The 20299-nt window shown below is 39.3% G+C and overlaps 1 protein-coding gene across 1 annotated transcript in view; it reads left to right on the top strand.

Moving 5' to 3' along the window:
* The window catches only part of IL16 (interleukin 16), a 769621-nt gene that overhangs the window by 735373 nt on the left and 13949 nt on the right, over nt 1-20299 (top strand). Inside the window, exon 21 of the mRNA XM_044077894.1 lies at nt 4191-4322. Within this exon, the coding sequence (XP_043933829.1) occupies nt 4191-4322 (132 nt within the window). The remainder of the gene's footprint in view (nt 1-4190; nt 4323-20299) is intronic.

Raw genomic sequence — 20299 nt, 5'->3', positions numbered from 1 at the left:
CTTGGCATCTTCCCATTCTATCATCTTTCCCTTTCAAGTTATTTGCTCCCAATACCTTGGTTCCTTTGCAAGTTTTCTCCAATAAATTCCAGCCTCCTCTTGCCTATTGTCTGTATCCCTAATTGCAGTCATCCCTTTCGGCAGAATCTCCATTCTCTATTACCATGTTGGTTTTATATCTTAGAATACTTTCTGCTACTTTATGGATTTAATGTTCCACGTGATTATTATCATTTTGCTTAAAAGCCTGCATCTAAAATCCCAATTTCTCCTTGTTTCTTGAGCTTCCCTCGTGCTTCATCATCATCATCCATCTCCAATTTGAATTATAGTTTTCTTCTTGTGCTATGTATAGGAGTCTTAACTGTGTTGCTCTGAAATACCCTTTCAAATTGGGTAATCCCAATCTGCCCTGTTCTACTGGAAGAATCAGTTTATCCCACTTGACTCTCGTCATCTTCCTCTCCCAGATAAAGTCCTTCCACTCTTTACTAATTTCTCACCATAACATCTCCTCTGTTTGATAAAAATATGCCTGACCTGTGTATAAGACTAAAGGGACTAAAAACATTTTAACTTCTTGTATCTTAACTAACCGTATCCATATAACAAAGCTTCCATTTTCTCTGTTTTTGTATTATCTTTTGTTTAGTCACTTCTCACATATCCTAAGCTGCCACATTAGAATCATTTTAATCCATACTCCTAAATATTTAATTTTATCGTGTCCCCATAAATATGGCTATTCCTGCACCAGTTCATGTGCGAGTACATAATTTACCACTATTGCCTTTGCTTCAGTTTCATTAATTTTGTATCCCAAAAAGATCTGAAACTGTCTCAGAATGTTCCACCAGACTGTAATGTCTTTTTTTCTGGTTTTGTCAGGTACAATACAATCTCATCTGGAAATAAAGGCAGCTTTTCTTGACTACCATACCAATTATATCCTTGAATTTCTGAGTCCCTTATTTTCTTTGCCAATGGCTCTAAATATAATGCAAATAATAAAGGGGAAAGAGGACACCCCTGCCTGGTTCCTCTGCTCAAGCAGAAATTATCAGAGAGCACCCCACCCACTTTAATTTTCGCCTCTGATCCCTCATATATTCTCCTAATCAACCTTATAATTTTTTTAGGAAATACAAATGCTTCCATTGTCCTGCTCATAAAATCCCAGCTTACTCTGTCAAATGATTTCTCTGCATCAAGAACCACCAACAACAGTGGTATTTTCTTACATTCTGCTTCCTTCTGATCATCAATGCTCTATTAATGTTGTCAAATGCTTGCTTCCCCTCCACAAAACCACATTGATCTATATCTATCTGTTTTGGCATTCATTTTGCCATTGTTTTAGCCATTATAGACATGAACACTTTAATCATGGTTTAGTATTGAAATGGGCCTGTAAGAAGCTGGATCTGATGGAGCTTTACCCTCTTTAGGTATTACAGCTACCACTGCTTTCTTCCAGGATGTTGGTACTTCTCCTCCTCTTAAGATATTATTAAACAAAACCTTCCAGATCTTTCAGGGCTTTTTTCCTCCTGGCTTTAAAACTTCCACAGGAATACCATCTATTCCTGGGGACTTTCCTGTAGATTAGTTATACATCACAATTTTTATCTCATCTCCTCCTATCCTAACTGTTAGTAATTGAGCCACATCTACCTTTAACCATAGCATATTTAATTTTTCTATAAACATTTCTGTCAGTATCTTTTCTTGATTTTTATATTTCTCTTCTTTATACAGACTCTCATAGAATTTCCGAAATATTTCTAATACCTCTACAGGATATCGTTACCTTTTCTTTATTATAGGCTCCCTAGGTTTGGCAAATATGTCTTGTGTGTTTTGTGTCTTAACATCAGATTGTTCCAAACAGGAGATGCCATTTTGAAAAACACTCACCTATATATGTTTTAAAATGGGGTCTGATTTGTATTATTCAGTTTTCAGCATTGTCTCTGAGATCATAGGTATGATGCCTAAAGAGTAGTTTGTTTTTTTTAATAGGGGACATTGAACAAATTTGACTATCTTGAACAATTGTGTGCTGAACAGTGGTGTTTCTCTGCTGTTTGCTGGAAATCAGCTAAAATGTTTTGGTAGTTCACAGTGATGAGTAGAAGCATCAGCCAGCAAAACAAATCTACAGATTTTGTTTATTGCTGTCTGTATCCTTTCTGCATGTTTACAGGAAAAGAATGCTAGTAAAGGTTCAGTTAGTGGATCTGGATGCTGGAAGAGCTAGCTAAGGACAGACTGTCCATTCTGTGGGCAAAGCAGCAGCTCATACCCACTGCAATACTTCCACCTAAAATCAGGGGTCTGCAACTTGCGGGTCTGTAGCTGCATGCGGATCTTCCATCCCTATGCAGTGGCTCCCTGTAGCTTTAAAAAATAATGGCCACTCTAACGCACAACACACACACACACACACACACACACACACACACACACACACACACACACACACACACACACACACACACACACACCGTGATTGAGTGATCCTCTGGCAGCAGCAGCATCTCCTGAAAGGTTTCCATACCTCTCAAAGTCTTACCACTAGAAATCTGGACAGAGACACACGTAAAGGGGAACAAAGGAACAAAAATAAGGACAGGCTTTAAATATTGCTCTTATAAACTTAGAAACTTGCTAAAATAACATGGTTTCTGTTAACATGCATTTTTCCACACACACACACACACACACACACACACACACACAGACACACACACAGCGATCAAGCAATCCCAACAAAGGAACAAAAATCGGGTCGGATTTTAAATATTGCTCTTATAAACTTAGTTATTTTATAGTTTATATTTAGTATAATAACTATATACAAAACTTTATACATGGTGTGATCTTCATTTTAGGGGTCAAATAGGTTTTGTGGCTCCTGATGAATTTTATTTGGTGGGAGAGTGGCCACAAACGGCTCTTTGATAATGAAGGCTGCAGACCACTGACCTAAATGAATGTGAGTGGGAATGCAGCAAAGTTCTGCTCTGTAGCTGAAAGTGATGCATGTAAAGAGGCATGCATATACCTATATGCCAGCACTTCAGCCTCCAACATGGCAAAGGTAAAAAGGTTTGGAGAAAATCCCCATCTTTGCAGAATGATGGCTTGACCCAAAGGTAAAAAGGTTTGGAGAAAATCCCTACCTTTACAGAATGATGGCTTGACCCAAAGGTAAAAAGGTTTGGAGAAAATCCCCACCTTTGCAGAATGATGGCTTGACCCAAAGGTAAAAAAGTTTGGAGAAAATCTCTACCTTTGAAGAATGATGGTTTGACCCCTGGTTCCTGCATACTTCCAAATCCTTCCAGTATTATGGATAATGGCAAGGTGATACATGGGTCACTTTTATGGGCTTGACAGACATGAGGGGGAATAGGGATAAAGAGGTTAAGAAAAAGTGTCACGTGTCTAGGCAGCTATACTTCAATTGTGAAGCTGTTGCAACTCAGAAAAAAGGGAGGATCTCCCTCATATTGATTTCCATCAACCAAGTGCGTATTCTGTCCATATTCAAGGGCAACTTATATCTATGGATGGGAAACACAAAATGTACCCCAGGACTGCCCCCTGTACTACTAATGGACAGAGTCAGCTCCTAAACAGTTTAGTCCATACATGGGTCCCCTCAAACTATTTATGGTATGATCCCAGTTATTTTCATTAGGGGTAATATACAATTATCAACCATGGGATGGGTAAGGCCAATCTATAACCAAATGGAATAGGTTATTATTTTGAGCACAAAAAGGAAAATTGACTAGACTTAAAATGGCCCGCAAGGGCAGCTAGTACTTACCTATGAACCTGTAAGTACACTTCTGATGAAATATGAATTTACATTTTTATGTGCATGCAGCTTGGTTGTTCCTGTTATGCTATCAATTTAAACTGAATTCTAGAAAAATCTATACTGTATTGCTTCCATATTGAACTGATTTTAATTTCTACTATATCACTAGTATTTGCATCTTTCTTGCAGATTGCTTTCATTGGTAACTAACAATACACAATAAAAAGTAAATGTTTATATGCCTTTAATTTAATATATTTATTGGAAATATAAAATTATTTTATGGGTGTTCCCACCTGTTTCTAAGGCACAAGCTCACATTCTCCAGTAAATTTTATTTGTAATGTCCCATTTACAGCAACAGAAGACTTGTCAGAAACCTTTACTGTGCAACTTGAAAAGACATCTGCTGGAGTTGGTTTTAGTCTGAAAGGAGGAAAAGGCTCTATTCATGGAGATAAACCTATAGTTATAAACAAGATTTTTAAAGGTAAGTGTACTTAACCATCTATGTCCTCTGTAAGACAACTCATGAAATTTAACAACAGCAAGTAAACAATGGAGCTGAACATATAGAGATGTATATTATATCCAGTTCATTGTGTAGGATAACAGTAAAACAGAAATTTTAACAGGCACTGAATCATGAGATAAGTTTTTGTGGTACGGCCGACATATATATTGTCACATATCACATGCATCTGTTTATATATATATATATATATATATATATATATATATATATATATATATATAAAACAGAAGTATAGACATATTTTCGGGGCAAATAGTTTACTTGACTCAACTAGTCTGACCATTTCCCTGTCTGTCTTTAAGCTGTGATTGATCGTACTTAACCAACAGCTTATTTCCATTTTCTTCCCACTCCTCATAAGAATACTGTCACAGTTTTTGGCCCTACAATTAGTTCAGGCAAGTTATTCCAATTACCGACCAGCCTTTATGTGGAAAAAAAAAATTCTCCATCCATGTATCTCAACAAAGATGTCCACTTTGTATCATGAGACTGTATCTTCTTACTTCTTTAAATATGGTACTCACCTGAACTATGGATTCCCTTAAGATGCTTAAAGATTTCTATTATGGCCTCTACCACAATGACTAAACATAAGATGCTCTTATAATCTGCAACTATATGCCTCCCAGAGTACACTGTGCATCAGCTTTGTCACCTTATTCTAAACTGTTCTGTCATACTTTTATGCTTTCTTTAATTAACTGGGTATGCAACCTGGACTTAAGTATCCCTTTTCAGGGGCAATCCAGGAGCACTATTTGGTTAAGTGCCTTGCTTAGGTAAATGGAGGTAGAAGTAATCAATACCTCTAACCTTTGGTTATGGGAAGCAGCCCAGTAACAGTTTTACTCCATAATTATCTGTGCCAAATGCCAGAATGGGAACAGGAGATCTCCAGCAAAGTACACTGTACTCTTAGTGAAGTATTATTAATTCCCTGGGAAGAGGGATAACAGGCCCCACTCGGTAAATGAACACGAGTAATCAGTGTCACAGATGGGACCTCTCCATTTGTGCTAGCTACTTGGCTAATATCATTACTGGTTTTATTATAAAACATTTAATCTTCTTCACCAATAACAATATCTGTTGAGCCATTCATAAAGTCATCTATAAGGCACCTGAGCTCCATCTTATTCAAACCAATTAACTGTTCCACTGACTTTAATTAAAGCTACTCCCTCTTCTTCACACTAATTGTTTTCTCTCACCCTCTGTTCACTCCTCATATTTATACCATTTCAACACTTCCCTTCACATCTCTCAGACCTTTTTTCTTGACCTCCTCCCCTTCACTCCCTTACTTTATTCACCATACAGCTTACATACCCCTTCTCCATACTTCCTCCTCTATGTCCCACTTCTTTCCAGTTCCTAAGCATTTGTTTATTTCCAGGTGTTGACCAGGACAGTCTGAGTGAGCTCTAAGAGTCCCTTTTCCTCAGAGGCCCAGGAAGACTTTCTCCAGTATCCCTAAAAATTTAGTTTCTCCTGAAATCACCTTGGAAGAGTCTTATGATTCCTGTCAAAGGCTGCAAATAATCCTTCCATGGGACCAGGCAACATAGCAGTCCACATAGTCATGATGCCAAATATGCATGGCTGAGACTCTGCTTAAACTATTCAGCCTCAGCCTGTCCACAGGGGTTATGAGAAATCACAGGAGTTAAGGCTATTTTAGTCTAATGGCCACGTACAGCTTGCTAATACCAAATGTCAAGATTTACGACAGCACTCATCCAGTTAGGCTTAGTCTGAAGGAAGATATTGAATGTCATTACTCAACTTGCAGAGGAAGCTTAACCCAAAGAATGGTGAGGTACTGTGTGACGACTTAATCTCTCCACAGCATTCTTTTTATCTGCTGAAGAAAGTTCAGCTTTCTAGCTCCAATGTTATCTGCACTGTTTGACTTCCTGAGATACAGGAGGTCAAGAACCACTGGATCTCTAGTAGTGCTTTAAGCAAGCACAGCTCTCTCCTTCAAGAGTCAGTGAGACACAAAATGCAGGGACTGGTCTTCCAACTTCTCCTAAATTTCTTAAGACCAGAGATCTTTCTGGTTAGATGCCTATGGGAGTTTGAAGTTTGTTGATATACCAGGTGAGATGCATCCCAAATTAAGCCTTGATCGGTGCTGAATATGGGGAAAGATAACATCTTTCGATCTAGATGAAATACCTTTAGCTATTAGTTGTTCTAAGTAGAAGGCATGATGGTCAAAGAGGAGGGAACTATCAACCCAAGCCCAGGTCCCTAGTTACATTATCATGAAGCAATGGAGTGTCATTTGTACTTTATGCTGTGTGTAATTGCTGTTTTGTGAAAGTAGTACTACAATTTTACCTTCGAATTTCAGTGCATTATCCATACACCAGGTATTAACTCGGACAAGCTCTTTCTGAATCCACCTGCTCAAGATGCCTGGAAAACAACCACTATAAATCCCTTTAGACAAGGGGGCCCCTCTACAGACATGAATAATTATAGGCCCATCAGCCTTATATGCAAATCCATGAACTGTATCTTAACGGACCTCACACAGGCAACTTAACTGATCTAAATCCAGGTCCTGTCTCTTGGACTTGGTAAGCTTCTTTGAAAAGGCTCTCTTGGACTTAGTAAGCTTCTTTGAAAAGGTTACAGTGGCTATGGACAGTGGTGACCACACATGCTGCTTAACGTTGACCTGGCTAACTTTTTGACAGTATACCTCACACTAATATTACTATAAACCCCTACATTGTCCTTTGGATTGCAAACTGGCTGTTCAGCAGATTACTGGTTGTGAAAGTTGCTGGTACACTCTCTGAATGTAAAACTGTAACTAGCAGGATACCACAGAGATCAGTGCTGGTCCCTCTCCTCTTTGGCATCTATTTTTCAGACATCCAAACCGATAAAACAAAGTAAGCATCAGCGCTCCAAACTTTAATTTAGGCTGCAGCGATCTTGTTCCTCGGCAATTTTCCTTCAAGAATCCTCCAAACTTTAATTTAGGTTACAGCAATCTGGTTCCTCGGCAATTCGCCTTCAAGAATCTGAGGTACCAGATCACTGTAACCCAAATTAAAGTTTGGAGTGCTGGTGCTTACTTTGTGTTTACTTGTCGTTTTTGGAGGTTTGTTTTGTGTTAATCCAAATCAATATCCCAGACATGAGGCAGAGCTAGTTTGCAGATGAACGCAAGCTGGGCACTGTTATATGCTCATCTGATGATATTAAATGGCTCCAACAAAGACTAGAATATAAACATACCAGGTATACGAAAAACAATCTCAGGTTAAATCCAAAAAAGTACAGTGTGGTAGCATATGTTATAAATGATACTCTTCCTCAGAGACAGTCATCATAAGAGACATGATTACTTTTATGGACAAGTCAGTGTCATTCAATCATGTTTCTACACGAGTTGAGAAATCTTTCTATTTTGCACAGATAATTACCATGGAAGTATTGTCATTATCAAAAGACGTCATCCTACCACTGTAGTCTTCTCTTATCAAACCCATAATCAAATACAGTGCTCCCTTTAGTATAGTCAAATCCAAGCATATCACTCAAGTGCGCTAGCCTGTGTAAAGTATTTACTGTGCTTTTTCTGTTGTCTGCCTAGAAAAAAAGAAAAAAAAACAAAAAAAATCCTTGTTTCCCGCCTTTCCTGAGCTAAAATAGTCCCTAATACAGGTATTGCTGTATTCTGGACTTTAGAATAGTTCCTGTGTTGCCCACATCCTTACTTGGATATAAGGAAGCTTCTTTGTTCACCAGTGGGAGTGGGGAGCTTTGAGCAGCCTATCCGTCCCTGGAGGAGTGATCTCAGCCCAGAAACTTTTTGTTTATTGGCTGTTTTGGGCTAATTCCTAGCTCTTTCAAGTCCCCTGCTTAAAAACCCACTTTAGCATGGTTTTGCACATAGCGCAGTATCGGGCAGCGCCGCTTAAACAGGTTTGAACTATTACCGGCTCCACAGAGTGTGCTCTTCACTTTTTCCCTTGGAACTGATCTAAATCTCAAAGGAAGCACTCTATTTTCATTTTAAAGCCTTACACTTGCACTTATAAGTAATCTTATAAGCAAAACACCAACAAACGTAAGAACTAAACCCCTCTTTTACTCTTTTAAACACTTAACACCCTACTGATCCTTTTTGATCAGTCAAAAAGCATTTCATCATAATATCCTGACATGTCCATAGGTCAATTTCATGTGTACTGTCCAGTCCAGCTGGTGAATATGGGAATTTTGAGGCAATGTTACAACTGCCTTATGTACACAGACAACCCTCTCCTCCTCCCAACAAACTCAAATATATGTGAGAGATGCAACTATATAGCCAAACTGGAGACTGAGCTCTCTCGACCCATGACTGGCAGTCAATCAGGAGGAGAAGGTAACCACACACACCACAAATCCAGACTCACATGGACCTATAGCAACAGCAAACCAAACACATAAACACACAAAAACATACTCGGAGACTCTAAATAAAAATCTGCCTAAGCAGCAGAGACCTCCAAAGCAGACACCCAAACAACTGCTACCCCACAACAATACCCACGTATCACATAATTCACAAAGTGTGCCACACAGTCACAGCCCTTAAGGCTAAACAACACACCTAATACACTTGTAATAGGTGACTCTATTGTCAGACACACTGACGTCCCACTTACCAGGTTGAACAAGGAGAAGGTCACTGTAAGCTGTCTGTCGGGTGCCAGGATCCGCCACATAACACATGCACTCAGGTCACTCCAAAGCAAATACAAATATGACTCTGTCATTGTCCATGCTGGTGTGAATGACCTGAGACGTACCTCCCTGGACTACATGAAAAGAGACATAGAGGAGCACTCTGATCATGTAGCCCAGGCCGGTATGACCCTGACCTTGAGTAGCATCTTACCCTCACCAAGAATGATGCTACAGTATAAAGACAAAATGATCAATTTTAACAATTGGCTAAAGTATTGGTGTCATTCAAAGGGGATCCAGTGTCTGTCAGCCTGGGATGACATGCTCGACAAGCCACGTTGCTTCGCTAGGGACGGCTTGCACCTGTCGACCCTGGGCTTTCGAATACTGGCTAAGGCTCTTGCCACCCCCATAGTGCCTTTTTTAGGCAAGGCTCAAAAGACAAACCCACCTCCATAGACAATACAAGGAAAAAGAAACTAAGGGTAATGCTGCTCAACGCCAGAAGTCTAAACCTCAAAATGCACGCACTTGAGGCGCTCCTCAGTATGGAGAATATCGATATCTGTGCAGTAACAGAAACCTGGCTCAAGGCTCCCGAAAGCACCCCAGCACTACCAGGTTATACTTCTTACCATGCTTTTCGGCCACAAAACTCGGACCAAACCACAAAAGGAGGGGGAGTATCCATATACATCAAAGATACCCACACCTCCAGGTTAGTAGCACTGCACGAAGTGTCAGAGACCATCCATGTGCAACTAACAGTGGTCAAAACTGCCTTTCAGTTTGTAGCCTGCTACAGACCACCCTCCCAAACTCAGGAACCCCACTTGGATTTCCTGAGAACACTGGAGAATATGAAGGTCTCTCCAAACACCATTATATTGGGTGACTTCAACTACCCAAACATTGACTGGGAAAACTACTCAAGCCCCAACACCCTCGCCCAACAGTTCCTAGAATTTATAAACTCAAATGCTATGGAACAACTGGTCACCACCCCCACAAGAGGGGAAAACATATTGGACCTGGTCATCACCAACATGGGGACTCTATGTTCCACACCAGAGGTATACCCCTCATTGTTAAGGTCAGACCATAAATTAATCTCACTGGACATCCATATACCGTCCCCACCCCCAGCCAAGGTAACCACGGTGAAGAACTTCTCAAAAGCAAACTTCACACTTCTCAAAACTGAGGTGGTATCCTTCAAAGCCCCCGGGCCAGTGGAAAATATGGCTCAAACTGCAGAATCCTTTACAAACGCATTCTATGGACACCTACAGGAATGCATGGATCATGCTATCCCAAATAAAACCAAGACTCTCTCCTCCAAAGGCAGGAGACCTGTCTGGTGGACCCCGGCCATAAATAAGCTATACAACAAAAGGAGGAAGCTACTACATGATACAGCAAAATCCCAAAAAGGGAAGGCATCTCTGATCAGTACTAGCAAGAAGCTATGATCCCTCATAAAAACATCTAAGGCCAGCTTCGAAAGAAAAATTGCACAAGACACTAAGGACAATCACAAGGCCTTCTTTAGTTATGTCAGGAACCTGGGTGGCAACTCCCACATATGCTCTGAGGTAGTGCAAAATGACAAAAAATTCACTGAACCCACAGACATTGCCAACATCCTGGCAGACAGGTTCAGTGCAAATCCCCCCCCCCCCCACCCCAAAAGAGCAAATGTTCATCCCAACAGACTGTAGCCTCCCTGACATCACAGATGAACGGGTGAGAGCTGCCCTCTCCAAAACAAAAAACACAGCATCAGTGGGATCGGACGGTGTCCCGGGCTGCGTCTTACACGAGCTTCAAGAAGAACTTAACCCTCACATAAAGTCACTGTTCAATCTCAGCCTTACTACAGGATATGTACCCAAGGAATGGCGTACAGCAACAGTGGTCCCGCTCCACAAAGGTGGTGCCACAATGGACCCCAGAAACTATCGCCCTATAAGCCTGACTAGCCTGGTCTGCAAAGCTATGGAGCGGATCATTATGGAACTCATAAACAAAGACATCGGGAACCTCCAGACACTGGATCCTACCCAATTTGGCTTCATTAAGGACAGATCTTGCCTCTTGAACCTGGTCGGCTTCTTTGAAACAGTTACCAGGGCCATAGACGAAGGGAAGGTAGTCCACACAGCCTACCTGGACCTCGCAAAAGCCTTCGACACAATACCCCACTCGGGCATCATAAATAAGCTCACTAGCTTAAATATCAACCCATATGTCACAAGATGGGTTGCAAACTGGCTCAGGGATAGAACCCACATGGTCAGAATTGCAGGTGCCATGTCAGACTCTAAACCAGTTAAAAGTGGCATCCCACAAGGCTCAGTCCTGGGACCTCTCTTGTTCGGTATATATTTCTCTGAGGTACAGGCTAACACAGGAGGACTATGGCTGACCAAGTTCGCAGGCGACTGCAAACTGGGTGCCATAATTGACTCTCCAGCTGACACAAGCATCCTCCAAAAGGGTCTCACAGAGACGGATAACTGGTGCCAGAGCCATGGCCTAAAGCTAATTGCCAAAAAATGCATAGTCATCCCCTTTGGGAAAAACAAAGTGCCCACAAATTACCACATAGGTGGTAATCCATTAAGTACAGAAGAAGTAATTAGGGATTTGGGTACCCAAGTAGAGTGTAATCTCTCCTTTGACAATCACGTTGCCAACGTGGTTAGAAAGACCTTCTATATAGCCCACCTTATCACAAAAGGTTTCACATCTAGATCAAGAGAGGTCATTGTGACCCTCTACTCATCACTCATCAGGCCCATAATTGAATACAATGCCTCATTTGGGATGTACCTTACCCGACACCTGCAGCAACTGGAAAGACCCCAAAAGTACCTCACCAAGAGGATCAAGGGACTCAAACAGATGCCCTATGCAGTTTGACTAAAGAAACTCCAGCTCTACTCAGTTGCTTACAGCCTATTCAGAGGTGATCTGTGCCTGACGTATAAAGCCATGTCCAACCCAGAATTAATGGACATGCTCCACCTCAGAAAATCCAAATCCCTTAGAGCTACAAGCTCCAGGGACTTAAACTTCAGCACAGAAATAAATAGGACATGCTGGAGGGACAGATTCATATCCCAGAGGCTCCCCTCACTCTGGAACAAAATCCCAGTCCAAGTTAGGCAGAGCCCCTCACTGACCCTCTTCAAGAGAAATCTTGATGAGTGGATGGGAGATTGTAAGTTTACCCCTTTGATCTCTTCTGGGTCCCTGCTAGACAGAGGCACAATAAACTAACCGTAAAAAGGCTATTCTTCTGTGACCTACTATTCAAAGGCACAGTCTACTAATCTAAATGGGTGGCGAAAGCCAAACACACTCTGGCTAGGCTTATAAATGCCCTAGGGCAGATAGCCTAGTATCAACCTATGAACCTATAATAAATACATTCCCTGCCTATGGAATAAGTTACCACTACAGGTCAAATAAGTACTACTTTACCTTACCTTTCAGGCTAGTCTTAATGATCCTATGGATAGGCAGACATTTACACCAGGGTTATCATGTACAGCCCTCCTCAATTTGGGAGGTGAACACCGTCAACTGTTTGACAAAGGTGATAAGTGTTAAATTTGTCTACTTAAAGGAGTATATGGCTATGCATCTTATGATCTCTGCCATCACCTGCCTGGTATTGTCCATAGGTTCCTAGATTACTGTTTCCATAATTTATTTCCATTATGGTCACAATATTTTATAAAATTGAATCATATGACAGTATTACAGCACTTTACGAAGACTGCATTTCTAATGACAATCAATTATCCCAATTAATAGTTTGTTCAATAGAAGCAAGAAAACCATTTGGTTTACTAAACTGGCACGATTATAGATATAAATTCAGCTATTAAATTTGTATAGTAATTTACAAGCTAATGCTTTTGCAATTCATTACAACTAATGTTTGCTCAAACATGTTTTAATAGTCTTACAGTATACATCAAGGATGCCGACTTCTTCATTATTTGTTATTGCTGTATATTTCTTTCTGGATTATATAAATCAAAATGAGAACTTTACAAGTATCTATATAGGCACTTTTCAGTCAGAAAATTTAATGCATAGAGATTTCTGCTGTACCTAATGTCAGAGCTAGATAGGTTGTCAGAACAGATATAAACCTACCCAAATTATAAACAAAAATACCAGAAAATGACATTAGTTTAAATACAATAAATCTGTAGCAATTTGATGATAGTGCTCTTATGCAATCTCACGAGATATTTCCTTTTTTAATTTCACTTTATGAGGCTTGGTTGATGTCTCTACATTAGAAATAGAGTTAGCTACAATAAATAGCTTCAATAGATTGAAGCTTTCATATTCAACTACATTATACCACATCATTTATTGGTAGCATCAGTTAAAATAATGACTCTTCCTAATTTTTTTTTTACAAACTATATCATTTTACCCGACCAAACTGTTATGGATAGATTCAGTAGAATTTTCAAAAACAATCTTTATTGAGACAGAGTACATGGAATTTAATAACTACTCTGCAAAAATATCATTTAATTTCCAAACACCAGAGATAAGTCTAGCTCAAGTACTAATAAGCATAACATTTTGGTAGTTTTGTATTTTTGAATAGGTATCCAAGCATATTTTTCAAACCTGAAGCCTCAAATAACAATATTAAACCTATTTAAAATCATAACTATGAGAATTTAAATCACGCAAATGACTATGATCAACAAACTAATGACACAGGAATATATTGGTACCAAACAATTTGTATAAAACAGGATTAAAGAAGTTTTGACTCAGAGTCAGCTTCTTAACCAAGTAGTGATCCTTGGCCAGTGGCCACCATTGAAATTGGAGCTAAATTCACTTGTATAATCTGGTTAATAAAATATATACAGTAAATCAATAAAATATTAGACAATTTTTTTATATAAACTTTATTGCAGCAATACTTAAGTGAACCCCATTAATACCAAGAGGAGCACAATGTGACAAAACTAACTCAGTATGTAAGGTAACTAGCTTTTGTTGCTAAAGGATTTTAAGGAAGGAATGGTTCAACAAAGCTGAATCCATTCCCCAATGACAGGTTGTCCTTTTGGTCTTTCAGTCTGCGTTGCCATTTTTCCATCTGTCCTACCACATGTAGACCTTCTACAACACTTCCATATAGAATATGTTTTCCATCAAGCAATGAAATCTGTACAGTACAGATAAAAAAGGAGATTCATTTGTTGTTGGGGCCTGCATTTGCCATGGACAGGATTCCTTTATCAGTGTGCTTAAGATTAAAATAATAATGACAATAAGGTTAATGAATGTAATAGTTTAAGAAGTTGGTAACTATTTGGGTAAACCGATTTCTTGAAGTTAAAGGGCTAAATTATCTTAATTTATAATGCATTAACATCTTTGAAAATTAAATCTATAGAGATTAAATTAATATGCCAGTCATTTTTTACCCTCAAATTAAAAACAATAATTTATGCCATTTCTGATTTCTGCTATAATTATCATAAAAGGCTTTGTTATTATATATGTATAGTATACATATATGGTAGCAATACAAGTTTTTTTTCTTATGGTAGACAATGTCATGACCATTCAACTAGACAAGCTGTTATCTAGTTTAATTTTTCTATTAGATCCACAGATTTAACACTGAAGGATTTTGCTCTTTATATAAATCATCATAAGGAAAAAGTAGTCAGAATTAACACCAATAGCCATTAAATATTACTATAAGTAATTAAAAGAATGGTTTTGTGGTACAGATCATTATTGTTACCTGGTGGGCTTGCACTAACTATGACCCAGATGATCAAGGTTTGATCTGCACCTCCGTCATCTGACGTTCTGGCAGGGAGGAAAGGCCATGACCATGCCAGAGAAGGCATTAGTCAGGCATTCCCTGCTGGTAGAATTGATCCATAGAGAGGAGTAGCCCTTGGATGTAACAGGCAAACACAGGGAAGAGGGATACCAAGGGATAAGCCATAAATGAAAAAAAATCCATCGAGGAAACAGCTAACAGCAGACTCCCAGGTCATTCTTAAGTTTTGTGTTGGCCTCAACCTTAGAGTAAAAATAGCCCAGGACAGTAAGAAAGGCTGATGGATCTAGCGATGGACAGGGGCACTGGAGTAGCCAGAAATTATGAAACAAAAGGGGAACAAAACTAGAAAAGTTAAAAAGACTGTATTATTATTTGGTAGGCTTATATAATTCAATTGATTAAAAATGAGGGATTGTATAAACTATTTTCTATAATAAGGTATGTCATAATATTTTGAGATAAAAAAATATTAAAGTTGATCATATATATTCAGATGATATGCATGTATGTAAATAAATGTTATTTTATTTTCTCATTTTATTTTGTGGTGTTTTATTTATTCTGTTTTAATGTACTTTTGCTCCATAAATTATAACAGATAAGGCATGGTCTGTGTTGTCTGTGCCTCATGTGAGCTAAGACGTTATCCTTCTTGTCTTTTAGTATTACAGCAAACTCTAGGCCAGCTTAACTTGGAATGGAGCCCTAAGTGAATGGCTCCTTGGTTTTCCCCACTGCTGCCCATTATATACATCTATCAGTGCCCACCCCCACATTTCTCCCCATCCTGGCCTCTCCAGATTACTTTCTTCTTCCTTTTCTCATATTCTGTATTATTCTTCAGCATTTCCTGCATCCTTTCAAAATACTTTAACTCAGCAAGCATGTACTATAACAACTGTGGAGGAAAGAAAAACTGAAAAAAGCTGCAAATATGTAACTCAGAGCATCTGTGAACCCATAGCTTCCTTCAAACAACCTTTTCATCCAGTGGTGGCCTAAATAAAAACATGACTAAGGAAATAAATTCTGTCTTACTTTTCAGTTTCGCTTTACCTTTTATCCTTTCAATACATTATAAATGGCCAAAACTGTACTGCAATAACTGGGTAAGAAATAACCAAATTAAGTCAGACGTCTGGAGGGACCACTATGTGCTCAGAAGCCATAGGACTACAGATGCTCTGAGGTGTTTTTTAGAGCATGTCTCCAAACTTTTTATCTCATAACGGCCTGAATAAAAATCATAAGTAAGGAAAGAAACATGGACTTATTTTTTATTTCAAGGATGAATTAACTATATCCAGGACTTACTACTCAAAGCTGACAAAATAGTAGCTCAAAAACTGAGAAAACAAATGTTTTCAGGACTACATAAATCCTATATGGGAATAGTTCCTCTCTCTCTACCACCGCCCTCCAGGAAAAAAAAGACAGTCACCTTCTGTGTATCCTTCTGGTGTTTGATTGTGATGAAAATACAGATGCAAATGGTCACAGTCATATATTTAAAGTGGTTGTTGTCCATACAACATGCCTACTCACCACTAACCCTCACAAGAAATCCACTTTCTGTGTACCTTCTATGATGTCAGGCTGGAATGAAACCAAAAATAAAAAACATATAGAACACAGTAACATATTTCAACCTGTTGCTATCAGACATATTATAAACATACCTCTTATCCCTACCCCCAAGAGACAGTCACCTGTATAAGTGTCTGATGTTTGACTGTGAAGAAGTTCAAAAATAATGATCACCATAATGTACTGCAACTATAGTGACCTTCTGTGCAGACCTCTGAGATCTATGAAGAAAGTTTAAGAGATAATGACTATACTGTCACTAGGCCCAATGGAAGTATAGTGACCTTTAGTGCACACTTCCAAGACTTGTGAGGAAAGTTAAATGACCACATTGTCCCAAACCCCACAAGCAAGTTACAGCAACCTTTTGTGCACATGTCTAAGCAGGGCTGGTTTTGGAATAGGTGGAGATCAGAGTAGACTCCACTATTATGTGCACATCAAAATCTGTTCATACAATCTGGAGTGTGGGGGCTGCCAGGTCTGGGAAGATCTAAGGGTCTGTATGTTCTGTGATGTATTTTTTGTCTAATTTTTGAAAGACTATATTGCTTATACTGCACCATTCACTGGAAAAAATCGGTTAAAATACTGATTCTTCGTAAATCATTTTTTTGACAATTACTAAAAAAAAATACCAATTAACTATCATAGAAATCACAGAAGGATAGCATTTATTTCAAACTGGGTAAATCCAACAAGCTTTTACAAAAGTGCTTTGTCAATTGTATTTCTAGAGTAATTTTTTGGCATTTTTTGAAATGTTTGGTTTGACATGGCTCTGATTCACTTGCTAGAGCTTTCTGCATTCCTCTGTTTTTTTCTTTTCTTTTTAATTCCATCATTTTTTATGTTGATGAAAGTGTTAACTGTTCTTTTTTTTACTGCTGCTCTGAAGAATTATATATGTACTCAGCAATACTTGTATCTAAAGATGAAAAAAAATTGTGATAGAAATTTTACATGACCCCCTCCCTGACATACACAGTTGCACACACATACTGAAACTGGGCGTGGCAAGCCAAGTCAGTCACAAGATGTACTGGTTTATCACACACATACTGACACTAGCCCTGACAAAACAGTCTGAAACCAGATGAACAAACACACGCACACACTGTATACTTACCTGCAGGTAAATGGGAATGTCCGTTCACCTACAGAATGTCTTTGGAGTCTTGGGGGGAAAAAACAGACCATATGGATAAACCCACTTAGCTTTAGGAAAGGTATACAGACTCCACACAGAAGAAGGCACAACCAAGAACTTAACCAGAGCCATGTAATATGAGAAATGTCAGTGTTACTCACTGTGTCAGTCGGCATTTACTTTCACAAACATTGTGCTCCTGCCAAACTACCAAAAACAGACACGTATTGCTGTACTGATGTTTGCAGTGGTAAGTGAATGAAAATATAGTCAACTTGTTACTTGTAATAGGAATCCTAGGAATAATAAGAAATACAAGGCAGATGAGTCTTACAACCATGTATGTCTCATCAGTATCCAAACTTAGACTGTGCTTTCTTCTCAAGGAGGGCTGGGTCAGCCCAGCCAGGGGTAAATGTGTAACTGCTTTTCCAATCATCCAGTTCCAGTTTGAAGGAAGATCACACTGCCTGATTTGCAGTGGGAGATGCTTACAAAGGTGGGGAAGATACAACATAATGAACCTCTCTTCACCATTTGTTGATGAAAATTTAGATCCTTGGTTCTGGTTATGTGTAGGACTCTTATTTGTGGAGAAACAAGTGATCTGGGACCTCTGGTCCCCTAATGATAAGGAAAGCAAGGCACAGATGTCCACCTAAATACACTGCAACACACACACACACACACACACACACACACACACACACACACACACACACACACACACACACACACACACACACACACACACACACACACACACACACACACACACACACACACACAGCATAGTGGTAATGTTGAGGTTTGTGAAGGAAAATGAAAGAAATTTTGACGAACCTGTTGCTCTTAAATAAATCACAACCCCATACTAACATATACACACGCACCCAGACATAAGCTATAGTAACACAAAGTTTATACTAATTTCAGCAAATGCAATACATTGGCTTGACACTACTTCTGCCATGCGTGCATGTGTGTGTGTATGTGTGTGGGTGATTGTGTGTGATTGTGTGTGTGTGTGTGTGTGTGTGTGTGTGTGTGTGTGTGTGTGTGTGTGTGTGCTGCAGTGTATTTAGGTGGACATCTGTGCCTTGCTTTCCTTATCATTATGGGACCAGAGGTCCCAGATCTATTCCTCTGGAAAAGACTGCCCAGACATGTCAAGCAGAGCGCCTCATTGGCCCTCTTCACAAGGAACCTTGATGATTGGATGGGAGATAGGAAATTTACCCCGGGGATCATGTCAGTCACCCTGCTAGACAGGGGTCCGGAGAAGTAAATATTGTGGGAAGAAATATCCAGGGAATTGTTATGGCTAGGCTTGCATAGGCCCTAGGGCCGATAGCCTAGTACCAACCTATGAACCTATGAACCTATGCTAGATCAGTGACTGTTTAACAGTGATCAGACCACAGCAAAGGTAAATGACTTATAGCTATTCACAGCCTCTCTACCCATCAATTACAGCCACTTTTCTAATTGTATATATCACAGATGTCTGATTATGGAAAATAATAATATAAATGGTCACAGTAATTCAAGTTTGTTTCACACAAGCACATAGTACTCAACTATTTCATCTTACATCACACAAACACACACACTGGTATTTCAAAGTGAGATTAGTGTATGTTTAAACAGATGAAACAGCAAGACTTTAAAGTCACTTTCATCCATAAACAGCCCCTACCTCATCCCAGCAGTTATAGCCACCTCTGTGAACACTTCAGCTGTCTGTGATAAAAAATGATGCTAATGTAATGCATTTCAGCTATATTAGACAGAGACAGTAGCCACACATTAAAGTATTCTAAGTTGCTTCACACAAAGCACATTAGTCCAGCAAATCCAGAATAATAGTAAACAAGAGCAGTCATTTTGCTCCACAAACAGCTCCAGCAATTATAGCTACTTTGCATGTGCACATCTCGGATGCCGGACTCTTATAGGTTCATATGCAAGTACTAAGCCAGCTGCCCTTGCAGGCTATTTTAAAGCTTAGACAATTTCCATTTTGGTGCTTGAATTAACCTATCTTGTTTTGTGTCAGAATGGTCTTACTGTTCCCATGCCAGTAGTTGTATGATACCCCTAGTGAGAATAACTGGGATCATATCATAGATAATTTTTGGGGACCCATGAGTGGGGCAAAAGCATTTAGGAGCTGCCTCTGTCCATTAGCAGTACAGAGGACAATCCTTGGGTAAATTTTCCATTAATCTCACACAGATCCAACTTGAGCTTGAATATGAATAGCAATGTGCTTTGTTTTGCATGGATGAGGAGTCTGATTCAGAGCTTTTGTATCCTCTGTGAGATATATCTGTCCCTCCAAATGAATCTGTTGATATTGATTTCAGAAGAGGTTTAGATCCCTGGAGTGAGTATTTCTGATGCCATATGATTTGGTGATGTGCAGTAGGTCCATCAGTATTAGTCAGTGGATGCCTTGTATGACAAACATGGGTCACATCTTAGTAGCCTGTAAGATACTGAGTATAGTGACAGAGCTTTGAGTCAGTCCATGTTGGACATATTGTTTAAGCCTTGTATTCTTTTAGTAAAGTATCTTTGTGAGTGCTCCAGCTGTTGCATGTGTCTGGAGTGATATATATACCAAAGGGGTCATTA

This window comes from Protopterus annectens, chromosome 7.part0, assembly GCF_019279795.1.
Source record: "Protopterus annectens isolate FY-2018-M chromosome 7.part0, PAN1.0, whole genome shotgun sequence".
Classification (NCBI taxonomy): Eukaryota; Metazoa; Chordata; order Ceratodontiformes; family Protopteridae; genus Protopterus; species Protopterus annectens.
Note: the sequence above shows the minus strand (reverse complement) of the source record. Positions and strands in the feature narration are given on the sequence as shown.